The sequence below is a fragment of the Eucyclogobius newberryi genome, unplaced genomic scaffold, assembly GCF_026437365.1.
Source record: "Eucyclogobius newberryi isolate DKJ021-1_F unplaced genomic scaffold, fEucNew1.0.hap1 SCAF_2, whole genome shotgun sequence".
Taxonomy (NCBI): Eukaryota; Metazoa; Chordata; class Actinopteri; order Gobiiformes; family Gobiidae; genus Eucyclogobius; species Eucyclogobius newberryi.
Window position 1 is genome coordinate 52,554,944 of NW_027315834.1, and position 11,976 is coordinate 52,566,919.

The 11,976-nt window shown below is 56.6% G+C and overlaps 1 protein-coding gene across 3 annotated transcripts in view; it reads right to left on the reverse strand.

Annotated features, from left to right (window-relative positions):
- fer (fer (fps/fes related) tyrosine kinase) overlaps positions 1-8,258 on the reverse strand; it is a 123,015-nt gene extending 114,757 nt beyond the window's left edge. For 2 of the 3 annotated variants that reach the window (XM_072453398.1, XM_072453397.1), the window contains exons 1-4: positions 7,923-8,258; positions 6,581-6,637; positions 5,591-5,669; positions 1-100 (exon numbers count right to left, since the gene is read on the reverse strand). The exon at positions 1-100 is cut by the window's left edge and continues 26 nt beyond it. In XM_072453398.1, the coding sequence (XP_072309499.1) occupies positions 1-100; positions 5,591-5,659 (169 nt within the window). In that variant the 5' untranslated portion in view covers positions 5,660-5,669; positions 6,581-6,637; positions 7,923-8,258. The remainder of the gene's footprint in view (positions 101-5,590; positions 5,670-6,580; positions 6,638-7,922) is intronic. The other variant, XM_072453396.1, reaches the window with a different exon arrangement.
- Between the last annotated feature and the right edge of the window lie 3,718 nt (positions 8,259-11,976).

The following is an 11,976-nucleotide window of genomic DNA, read 5'->3' on the forward strand; positions in this document are numbered from 1 at the left end:
ACTCCTGCTGCTGTTGTTGGCTCAGACTCAGTAAAAGTGTGGAATATTCTTTGTCGCTCTTGACTCTTTGAGTCAGGAAACGCTTCACTGTGTCCAGCAGCTAAAGAGGAGGAGGGGAGGAGGAGAGTGAAGAGGGGAGGAGAGTGAAGAGGGGAGGAGGAAGCGAGTGAAGAGGGGAGGAGGAGGAGAGTGAAGAGGGGAGGAGGAGGAGGAGGAGGAGGAGGAGGAGGAGGAGGAGGAGGAGGGAAGGAGGAGAGTGAAGAGGGGAGGAGGAGGAGAGTGAAGAGGGGAGTGAAGAGGGGAGGAGGAGAGTGAAGAGGGGAGGAGGGAAGGAGGAGAGTGAAGAGGGGAGGAGGAGGAGGGAAGGAGGAGAGTGAAGAGGGGAGGGGGAGGAGGAGGAGGAGGAGAGTGAAGAGGGGAGGAGGAGGAGAGTGAAGAGGGGAGGAGGAGTAGAGTGAAGAGGAGAGGAGAGTGAAGAGGGGAGGAGGAAGAGAGTGAAGAGGGGAGGAGGAGGAGAGTGAAGAGGGGAGGAGGAGTAGAGTGAAGAGGAGAGGAGAGTGAAGAGGGGAGGAGGAAGAGAGTGAAGAGGGGAGGAGGAGGAGAGTGAAGAGGGGAGGAGGAGGAGAGTGAAGAGGGGAGGAGAGTGAAGAGGGGAGGAGGAGGAGGAGAGTGAAGAGGGGAGGAGGAGGAGAGTGAAGAGGGGAGGAGGAGGAGGAGAGTGAAGAGGGGAGGAGGAGGAGGAGGAGGGAAGGAGGAGAGTGAAGAGGGGAGGAGGAGGAGGAGAGTGAAGAGGGGAGGAGGAGGAGAGTGAAGAGGGGAGGAGGAGGAGGAGAGTGAAGAGGGGAGGAGGAGGAGGAGGAGGGAAGGAGGAGAGTGAAGAGGGGAGGAGGAGGAGGGAAGGAGGAGAGTGAAGAGGGGAGGGGGAGGAGGAGAGTGAAGAGGGGAGGAGGAGTAGAGTGAAGAGGAGAGGAGAGTGAAGAGGGGAGGAGGAAGAGAGTGAAGAGGGGAGGAGGAGGAGAGTGAAGAGGGGAGGAGGAGGAGAGTGAAGAGGGGAGGAGAGTGAAGAGGGGAGGAGGAGGAGAGTGAAGAGGGGAGGAGGAGGAGGAGAGTGAAGAGGGGAGGAGGAGAGTGAAGAGGGGAGGAGGAGGAGAGTGAAGAGGGGAGGAGGAGGAGAGTGAAGAGGGGAGGAGAGTGAAGAGGGGAGGAGGGTGAAGAGGGGAGGAGGTGAAGAGGGGAGGAGGAGGAGAGTGAGAGGGAGGAGGAGGAGAGTGAAGAGGGGAGGAGGAGGAGAGTGAAGAGGGGAGGAGGAGGAGAGTGAAGAGGGGAGGAGAGTGAAGAGGGGAGGAGGAGGAGAGTGAAGAGGGGAGGAGAGTGAAGAGGGGAGGAGGAGGAGAGTGAAGAGGGGAGGAGGAGTGAAGAGGGAGGAGGAGGAGAGTGAAGAGGGGAGGAGAGTGAAGAGGGGAGGAGGAGGAGAGTGAAGAGGGGAGGAGGAGGAGAGTGAGAGGGAGGAGGAGGAGAGTGAAGAGGGAGGAGGAGGGAGTAGAGGGAGGAGGAGGAGGAGAGTGAAGAGGGAGGAGAGTGAAGAGGGAGGAGGAGGAGAGTGAAGAGGGGAGGAGGAGGAGAGTGAAGAGGGAGGAGGAGGAGAGTGAAGAGGGGAGGAGGTGAGAGGGGAGGGAGGAGAGTGAAGAGGGGAGGAGGAGAGTGAAGAGGGGAGGAGGAGGAGAGTGAAGAGGGGAGGAGGAGGAGAGTGAAGAGGGGAGGAGGAGAGTGAAGAGGGGAGGAGGAGGAGAGTGAAGAGGGGAGGAGAGTGAAGAGGGGAGGAGGAGGAGAGTGAGAGGGAGGAGAGTGAAGAGGGGAGGATGAAGAGGGGAGGTGGAGGAGGTGGAGAGGGGAGGGGAGGAGAGTGAAAGGGGAGTGAGAGGGGAGGAGGAGGAGAGTGGGAGGGGGAGGAGGAGGAGGAGGAGGAGAGTGAAGAGGGGAGGAGGAGGAGGAGGAGGGAAGGAGGTGAGTGAAGAGGGGAGGTGGAGGAGAGTGAGGGGGAGTGAAGAGGGGAGGAGGAGAGTGAAGGGGGGAGGGAAGGAGTGAGAGTGAAGAGGGGTGGAGGAGGAGGGAGGTGGAGGTGAGTGAAGAGGGAGGGGGAGGAGGAGGAGGAGGAGAGTGAAGAGGGGAGGAGGGGTGAGTGAAGAGGGGAGGAGGTGGAGAGTGAAGAGGGGAGGAGAGTGAAGAGGGGAGGAGGAGGAGAGTGAGGGGGAGGAGGAGGAGAGTGAAGAGGGGAGGAGGAAGAGAGTGAAGAGGGAGGAGGAGGAGAGTGAAGAGGGGAGGAGGAAGAGAGTGAAGAGGGGAGGAGGAGGAGAGTGAAGAGGGGAGGAGAGTGAAGTGGGAGGGAGGAGGAGAGTGAGAGGGGAGGAGGAGGAGAGTGAAGAGGGGAGGAGGAGGAGAGTGATGAGGGGGAGGAGGAGGAGAGTGAAGAGGGGAGGAGGAGGAGAGTGAAGAGGGGAGGGAGTGAGAGGGGAGGAGGAGGAGAGTGAAGAGGGGAGGAGGAGGAGAGTGAAGAGAGGGGAGGAGGAGGAGAGTGAACGAGGGGAGGAGAAGTGAAGAGGGGAGGAGGAGGTGAGTGAAGTGGGAGGAGAGTGAAGAGGGGAGGAGGAGGAGAGTGAAGAGGGGAGGAGAGTGAAGAGGGAGGAGGAGGAGAGTGAAGAGGGAGGAGGAGGAGAGTGAAGAGGGGAGGAGGAGGAGAGTGAAGAGGGAAGGAGGAGGAGAGTGAAGAGGGGAGGAGAGAGAGTGAAGAGGGGTGGAGGAGGAGTGAAGGGGGAGGAGGAGGAGGTGAGAGGGGAGGAGAGTGAAGAGGGGGGAGGAGGTGAGTGAAGAGGGGAGGAGGAGGAGAGTGAAGAGGGGAGGAGTGAGGAGAGTGAAGAGGAAGGAGGAGGAGAGTGAAGAGGGGAGGAGGAGGAGAGTGAGAGGGGAGGAGAGTGAAGAGGGGAGGAGGAGGGAGTGAAGAGGGGAGGAGGAGGAGAGTGAAGAGGGGTGGAGGTGGGAGGTGAGAGGGGGGGAGGGTGGAGAGGGGAGGGGGAGGAGAGTGAAAGGGGTGTGAAGAGGGGAGGAGGAAGGAGGAGAGTGAGAGGGGAGGAGGAGGAGGGAAGGAGGAGAGTGAAGAGGGGTGGGGGTGGAGGAGAGTGAAGAGGGGAGGAGGAGGAGAGTGAAGAGGGAGGAGGAGGAGAGTGAAGAGGGGAGGAGTGGTGAAGAGGGGAGGAGGAGGAGAGTGAAGAGGGGGAGGAGGGTGGTGGTGGGGGGGTGGTGGAGGGAGGAGGAGGAGGGTGAAGAGGGGTTGAGGAGGAGGTGAAGAGGGAGAGGAGGAGGAGAGTGAAGAGGGGAGGGAGGAGGAGAGTGAAGAGGGGAGGAGGAGGAGAGTGAAGAGGGGAGGAGAGTGAAGAGGGGAGGAGGAGGAGAGTGAAGAGGGAAGGAGGAGGAGAGTGAAGAGGGAAGGAGGAGGAGAGTGAAGAGGGGAGGAGAGTGAAGAGGGGAGGAGAGTGAAGAGGGGAGGAGGAAGCGAGTGAAGAGGGGAGGAGGAGGAGAGTGAAGAGGGGAGGAGGAGGAGGAGGAGGACGAGGGAAGGAGGAGAGTGAAGAGGGGAGGAGGAGGAGAGTGAAGAGGGGAGTGAAGAGGGGAGGAGGAGAGTGAAGAGGGGAGGAGGGAAGGAGGAGAGTGAAGAGGGGAGGAGGAGGAGGGAAGGAGGAGAGTGAAGAGGGGAGGGGGAGGAGGAGGAGGAGGAGAGTGAGAGGGAGGAGGAGGAGAGTGAAGAGGGGAGGAGGAGTAGAGTGAAGAGGAGAGGAGAGTGAAGAGGGGAGGAGGAAGAGAGTGAAGAGGGGAGGAGGAGGAGAGTGAAGAGGGGTGGAGTGTGGAGGGGTGGGGTGGAGGAGAGTGAAGTGGGAGGAGGAGGGGAGAGTGAAGAGGGGAGGAGGAGGAGAGTGAAGAGGGAGGAGGAGGAGGAGGAGGGAGGAGGAGAGTGAAGTGGGAGGAGGGGAGGTGAGAGGGGTGAAGAGGGGAGGAGGAGAGTGAAGAGGGGAGGAGGGAAGGAGGAGAGTGAAGAGGGAGGGGAGGAGGGAAGGAGGAGAGTGAAGAGGGAGGGGGAGGAGGAGGAGGAGGAGAGAGAAGAGGGGAGGAGGAAGAGAGTGAAGAGGGGAGGAGGAGTAGAGTGAAGAGGAGAGGAGAGTGAAGAGGGGAGGAGGAAGAGAGTGAAGAGGGGAGGAGGAGGAGAGTGAAGAGGGGAGGAGGAGGAGAGTGAAGAGGGGAGGAGAGTGAAGAGGGGAGGAGGGGAGAGTGAAGAGGGAGGAGGAGGAGGAGAGTGAGAGGGGAGGAGGAGAGTGAAGAGGGGAGGAGGAGGAGAGTGAAGAGGGGAGGAGGAGGAGAGTGAGAGGGGAGGAGAGTGAAGAGGGGAGGAGGGTGAAGAGGGGAGGAGGGTGAGAGGGGAGGAGGAGGAGGTGAAGAGGGGAGGAGGAGGAGAGTGAAGAAGGAGGGAGTGAAGAGGGGGAGGAGGAGAGTGAAGAGGGGAGGAGAGTGAGGGGGAGGAGGTGGAGAGTGAAGAGGGGAGGAGAGTGAGAGGGGAGGAGGAGGAGAGTGAAGAGGGGAGGAGAGGTGAAGAGGGGAGGAGGAGGAGAGTGAAGAGGGGAGGAGAGTGAAGAGGGGAGGAGGAGGAGTGAAGAGGGGAGGAGAGTGAGGGAGGGGAGGAGGAGGAGAGGGAAGAGGGGGAGGAGGAGGAGAGTGAAGAGGGGAGGAGGAGGAGAGTGAAGGTGGGAGGAGGGAGTGAAGAGGGGAGGAGGAGGAGGAGAGTGAAGAGGGGAGGAGAGTGAAGAGGGGAGGAGGAGGAGAGTGAAGAGGGGAGGAGGAGTGATGGTGAGAGGGGAGGAGGGAGAGTGAAGAGGGGAGGAGGAGGAGGTGAGAGGTGAGGGAGGAGAGTGAAGAGGGGAGGAGGAGGAGAGTGAGAGGGGAGGAGGAGAGTGAAGAGGGAGAGGAGGAGGAGAGTCGAAGAGGGAGGAGGAGGTGAGTGGGGTGAGGTGGAGGTTGAGGGGGAGGAGGTGGAGGTGAAGAGGGAGGAGAGTGAAGAGGGGAGGAGGAGGAGAGTGAAGAGGGGAGGAGGAGGAGTGAGGGGAGGGGAGGAGAGTGAAGAGGGGAGGAGGAGGAGGTGAGGGCAGGGAGGAGGAAGGAGGAGAGTGAGAGGGGCGGAGGAGGAGGAAGAGGGAAGGAGGAGTGTGAAGCGGGGAGGAGGAGGAGGAGGAGGGAAGGAGGAGAGTGAAGGGGAGGAGGGAGAGGAGGAGGAGGAGGAGGAGGAGGAGGAGGAGGAGAGGAGGAGGAAGGACGGAGGAGAGTGAAGCGGGGAGGAGGAGGAGGACGAGGAGGAGGAGGAAGGAAGGAGGAGAGTGAAGAGAGGAGGAGGAGGAGGAAAGGACACAGAGGTAAGAAATTGAGGAAAATAGAAGAAAAAAAGAGCAAGGACACAAGGAGAGAAGAGGTTTAGTTTTAATCAAAGTCGTGAACATGATCTGACATTGGAAAGCATCAAACTCCTCCTGCTGCTGCTCCTCCTGCTCCTCACCTTCAGTTCACAGTCCTGCAGCTTGAGCAGACCCTCGTGGGAGTTCCTCAGGTCTCGGCCGAAGCCCATCTTCTTGTGACTTCACGTGCACGCTCTCCAATCACGTGCACGCTCTCTCAATTCACGTGCACGCTCTTAGACTTCACGTGCACGCTCTTAGACTTCACGTGCACGCTCTCAAATCACGTGCACGACCTTAGACTTCACGTGCACGCTCTCGAATCACGTGCACGCTCTTAGACTTCACGTGCACGCTCTCGAATCACGTGCACGCCCTTAGACTTCACGTGCACGCTCTCAAATCACGTGCACGACCTTAGACTTCACGTGCACGCTCTCGAATCACGTGCACGCTCTTAGACTTCACGTGCACGCTCTTAGACTTCACGTGCACACTCTTAGACTTCACGTGCACACTCTCGAATCACGTGCACGCTCTTAGACTTCACGTGCATGCTCTCGAATCACGTGCACGCCCTTAGACTTCACGTGCACGCTCTCGAATCACGTGCACGCTCTCGAATCACGTGCACGCTCTTAAACTTCACGTGCAAGCTCTCGAATCACGTGCACGCTCTAGAATCACGTGCACGCCCTTAGACTTCACGCGCACGCTCTCAAATCACGTGCACGCTTAGACTTCACGTGCACGCTCTCGAATCACGTGCACGCCCTTAGACTTCACGTGCACGCTCTCGAATCACGTGCACGCTCTCGAATCACGTGCACGCTCTCGAATCACGTGCACGCTCTTAAACTTCACGTGCAAGCTCTCGAATCACGTGCACGCTCTAGAATCACGTGCACGCCCTTAGACTTCACGCGCACGCTCTCAAATCACGTGCACGCTCTTAGACTTCACGTGCACGCTCTTAGACTTCACGTGCACGCTCTTAGACTTCACGTGCACGCTCTCGAATCACGTGCACGCCCTTAGACTTCACGCGCACGCTCTCGAATCACGTGCACGCTCTTAGACTTCACGTGCACGCTCTCGAATCACGTGCACGCTATGATTTGGGCCGATTGAGGCGGCTCTGCATGGTTCTGTGAAGGAGAGAAAATCAATTAGTCCTGATCCTGGAGCTTACACACCCGCTCAGGCCACGCCCCTCAGGCAGGAGGCCACGCCCCTCAAGCAGGAGGCCACTCCCCTCAGGCAGGAGGCCACTCCCCTCAGGCAGGAGGCCACTCCCCTCAGGCAGGAGGCCACTCCCTTCAGGCGCTTCTTAAACACTCACTTCCTGCTCTACATATGTAACTCGACTGTACTTGTACTGTACTGTGTGTACATAGTACATACATAGTAAGACAGATATTTTTTTATTCTTTAAAGCACGCACTTTTTGATAAAACATCCTACCGTATATAAAATAGGTTGTTTTATCATTTATCCTTGTTTTATGTTCCTGTGAATTCTGTTGATTGGCAATGGCAATAAACCTTTTCTGATTGTGATTCAGGTCATTCATAATGTGGACGTCCTGTTACAAAGAGTGTCCCGGTGTTTTTACGCCACTTCGTAGAAGTCCTCGGTAAATAATAAAATATCCAGTATTTTCATAGCAAAGTCTTTAAACATGGAATGATCCCAGATGTTTACAGTGATGCGCCCTAAACACAACTCATTTGAACCATTTCACAACAGGAGACGAACCCACAACCTCCTGGTGAGGGAGACGGGCAAAACCTGCCCCAACGACCCTGCCCCACCGACCCTGCCTCAACGACCCTGCCCAACCGACAGTGCCCCAACGACCCTGCCCCACCGACAGTGCCCCACCGACCCTGCCTCAACGACCCTGCCCCACCGACCCTTCCCCACCGACGCTGCCCCACCGACCCTGCCCCACCGACCCTTCCCCAACGACCCTGCCCAACTGACAGTGTCCCAACGACCCTGCCCCACCGACCCTTCCCCAACGACGCTGCCCTGCTGTGTCACAGACATGAAGCGATCGGATGGACAGAACTCATTCCGTTAGAACTTCTTGTGTATTTCAGTCCAAACTAAAGCCACATTCCTTCTGTTTGAGCCACATTCCAGAGGATACTGCTAATGCTAACGCCACTGCCATAGAAAGAACGGTCAAGAGCTAATGCTAACAGGATAACAGCAAACTTTTACTAAACAAGAGAAAGTGAAACGAGCCGAAACTGAGCATCGACTTTAAAGTCCTCATAGACATGTCCCAGGAGCGGAAAGTGTGAGGACAGTGTCCAAGTGTGTGGACAGGGTTTCAAACAGGACAGGCTAATGCTAATGCTAACCCCACTCCAAAGGAAACAATCAATCTGCAGTGACAGCCCGCGGGCCACAGTGCACTCTCACCCCGCTGTGACCCCGCTGTGTCCCCCGGTTCTGGTCCCTCCTCTGACCGCGGGTTAGCTGTCTTCTGCCCGGCTCCGAGGCTCCAGGCACAGCAGCACTTGTGGGAGGAGCTGCCCGGGGTCGAAGCTCTGTTTTGGGCTGCGGTGTTGGGCAGAGCTCGGTGTTTGGGTCCCGAGGCTGGTGCTCGGTCAAGGCTCCGGTGAATAGACCTCCGCCGTGGTCATGATCGACTTCTGGCCCAGTTTTATTCCACTTTTAATCCACTTTTGTCCAACTTTTGTCCCCCTTTATTCCGTTGTATTCTCCAGAATCCCGGTTCTGGAGCTAAAGTGGCTAATGCTAACGGGAGGGGCTTCCGGCGGATATAGTTTTATTCTGAAGTGTAACGCTGCATTCATTGTCCTCGGAACTCGGAACTCGGAACTCGGACCTTGTTTTCTCCGAGTTTCGGTATCAAATCAGACAAACAATGAGCAGTGGAAACAACTATGAAGCAGGAAAGTGCTCCAATCAGCCAAAATGTTGATCCAGTTAAATTATATATATTAACCCAGACAGTGCAATTACATTTACAGTTTATAAAGCATAATTTGAGAGTGAATGTCTGCTTTTGTTGACGTTAGCTCCGGGTTTACGTTAGCATCACAGAACATTTAAAACTGCAGAGGCTCAACAGCAGGAGCAGCTTCCCAGACAGCAGGGGGCAGTAAGGAGAAACTAAAGGTAAAATAAACCAAGAACTAGCAATATTTTACCTGTTGGATGAGGCTAAGGAGACATGCGGTTATACACGGACCGTTAGGGTTTGGGCTTAGGGTTAGGGTTTGGGGTTAGGGGTTGTTATTTTTATTATCATTTTAATTTATTTCAATAACAAATTACCATGATGACGATCAATAACAATGTTAGTTCAGGGGTTTTGGCAGCATTCTTCTCTAGTCCTCTTCTGCTATAGGGATAGGGTTTGGGGTTAGGGTTTGGGGTTAATGGTTAGGGTTTGGGGTTAGGGTTTTGAGTTAGGGTTAGGGTTTGGGGTTAGGGTTAAGGGTTAGGGTTAGGCTTTGGGGTTAGGGTTAGGGTTAAGGGTTAGGGTAAAAGAGGACTACATATTATGTAGTTGGAGACGAGGGAAAAAAATGTAAGGATTAGGAGTTCACGTCGGGAGTCGCTCTAGGGGCCCTCTTCACCCGGTTAGAGACCCGGGTCTCTAACCGTTGGGCCAATGCCTCAGACACTTTTTTCGCCGAAACAGGAAGTCTTGTGTCTGGGCTCCAGAATTGCGGTAATGGTCTGTGTAACCGCACGTGCTGAGGAGTGTGGTCCCTCTGTCTCCTGAACAGAGGGACCACCACCCCGTCAGTCCAGAGGGACCACCACCCCGTCAGTCCAGAGGGACCACCACCCCGTCCGTCCAGAGGGACCACCACCCCGTCAGTCCAGAGGGACCACCACCCCGTCAGTCCAGAGGGACCACCACCCCGTCCGTCCAGAGGGACCACCACCCCGGTCTGTCAGTCCAGAGGGACCACCACCCCGGTCTGTCAGTCCAGAGGGACCACCACCCCATCAGTCCAGAGGGACCACCACCCCGGTCTGTCAGTCCAGAGGGACCACCACCCCGTCAGTCCAGAGGGACCACCACCCCGTCAGTCCAGAGGGACCACCACCCCGGTCTGTCAGTCCAGAGGGACCACCACCCCGTCCGTCCAGAGGGACCACCACCCCGGTCTGTCAGTCCAGAGGGACCACCACCCTGTCCGTCCAGAGGGACCACCACCCCGGTCTGTCAGTCCAGAGGGACCACCACCCCGTCAGTCCAGAGGGACCACCACCCCGGTCTGTCAGTCCAGAGGGACCACCACCCTGTCCGTCCAGAGGGACCGCCACCCCGTCCGTCCAGAAGGACCACCACCCCGTCAGTCCAGAGGGACCGCCACCCGGTCCGTCCAGAGGGACCACCGTCAGTCCAGAGGGACCACCACCCCGGTCTGTCAGTCCAGAGGGACCACCACCCCGTCCGTCCAGAGGGACCACCACCCCGTCAGTCCAGAGGGACCACCACCCCGTCCGTCCTCCCTCTATCTCCTGAACAGAGGGACCACCACCCCGTCAGTCCTCCCTCTGTCTCCTGAACAGAGGGACCACCACCCCGTCAGTCCAGAGGGACCACCACCCCGGTCTGTCAGTCCAGAGGGACCCAGAGGGACCACCACCCCGTCAGTCCAGAGAGACCACCACCCCGGTCTGTCAGTCCAGAGGGACCACCACCCCGTCTTTTCCAGAGGGACCACCACCCCGGTCTGTCAGTCCAGAGGGACCACCACCCCGTCAGTCCAGAGGGACCACCACCCCGTCCGTCCAGAGGGACCACCACCCCGTCAGTCCAGAGGGACCACCACCCCGGTCTGTCTGTCCAGAGGGACCACCACCCCGTCAGTCCAGAGGGACCACCACCCCGTCCGTCCAGAGGGACCACCACCCCGTCAGTCCAGAGGGACCACCACCCCGTCAGTCCAGAGGGACCACCACCCCGGTTTGTCAGTCCAGAGGGACCACCACCCCGTCCGTCCAGAGGGACCACCACCCCGTCCGTCCAGAGCCACTGTCCCCAAGCAAAGACTGTCTCCCAACATCCATAAACACAGGGCGGGTCTCACCCCCTGTCTCAGAGGAGTTTGACCTCAGCTTGGGTGATGGACGAGTCGGCCTCTGAGTCCTCAGTCTCTGCTTCCTCTTCAGAAGACGGGACGGGGTTAAGGAGGTCCTCAAAGTACGGCCAGTCAAGTTTTCCAACAGAATTTCCTCCAAACATGTGATCCCGTGTTTCTCCACTGAGATGTACGGACCAAAGGTTTGGACACAAAAGGGCCTAAAGGGCTGAGCATCTCTGGAACTCCTTCAGGATGAAGAGCAGTTCAGGTGACGACCTCTGACCTCTTGAAGCTCTTCAAGAGAATGACAAGAGTGAAGCAGTAATAAAGCTAAAGGTGGAGATACTTTGAAGAACATAGAATATAAGATATATTTTTAGTTGTTTCACACTTTTTTTAAGTTTATAATTCCACATGTTTTAAATCACAGTTTTGATGCTTCAGTTTGAATCTAGAATTTTCATAATCATGAAAATAAAGAAAACTCTTTGAATGAGAAGTGTCTTTGCTTATACTTTACACTCGTCATGATCTAAAACAAAGTTTCCCTCTTTTTCACATCTTTCCTGATGTAACAGTGAAAACTCAAGTCGTGACACATTTGTGTCATTTGGATTTTATTCCTCTTGAAAGTTCCGATTTATAAACTTTTATGAATGTTTCAGTAAAAAGGCTCTGATGGTCCGTCTGCAGGAGGTGGACCTCAAGTGAGAGCCACCATCACCAGGACCTCAAGTGAGAGCCACCATCACCAGGACCTCAAGTGAGAGCCACCATCACCAGGACCTCAAGTGAGAGCCACCATCAGCAGGACCTCAAGTGGGAGCCACCATCACCAGGACCTCAAGTGGGAACCACCATTAGCTCCTTATCAATAAGGCCCAGCAGAGGATGTACTTCCTGCAGCAGCTGAAGAAAGACAAGCTGATGATGGTGCAGTTCTACACGGCCATCACCTCCTCCATCACATCCTCCATCACCTCCTCCATCACCTCCTCCATCACCTCCTCCATCACCTCCTCCATCACCTCCTCCATCACATCCTCCATCACCTCCTCCATCACCTCCTCCATCACATCCTCCATCACCTCCTCCATCACCTCCTCCACCACCGTGTGGTACACTGGAGCCACAGCCAGGGACAAACAGAGACTACAGCGCCCTCTGGGACGAACAGGTTGGATCTCAGCTGACCCTTCTCACCTGGACACAGACTATTCGAGCCACTCCCCTCAGACAGGAGGCCACTCCCCTCAGTTGGACTCATGAACACTTAAGCATCTTCAGTCACTGTCACTTCTATTGCACTTAATGTTATATTTTATGATTTACATTTCATGCCGTTTAGTTTTCAGTGTTCAATGTTCATCATCAGGACAAGTTCTCATGTCTGTGAATTTTGT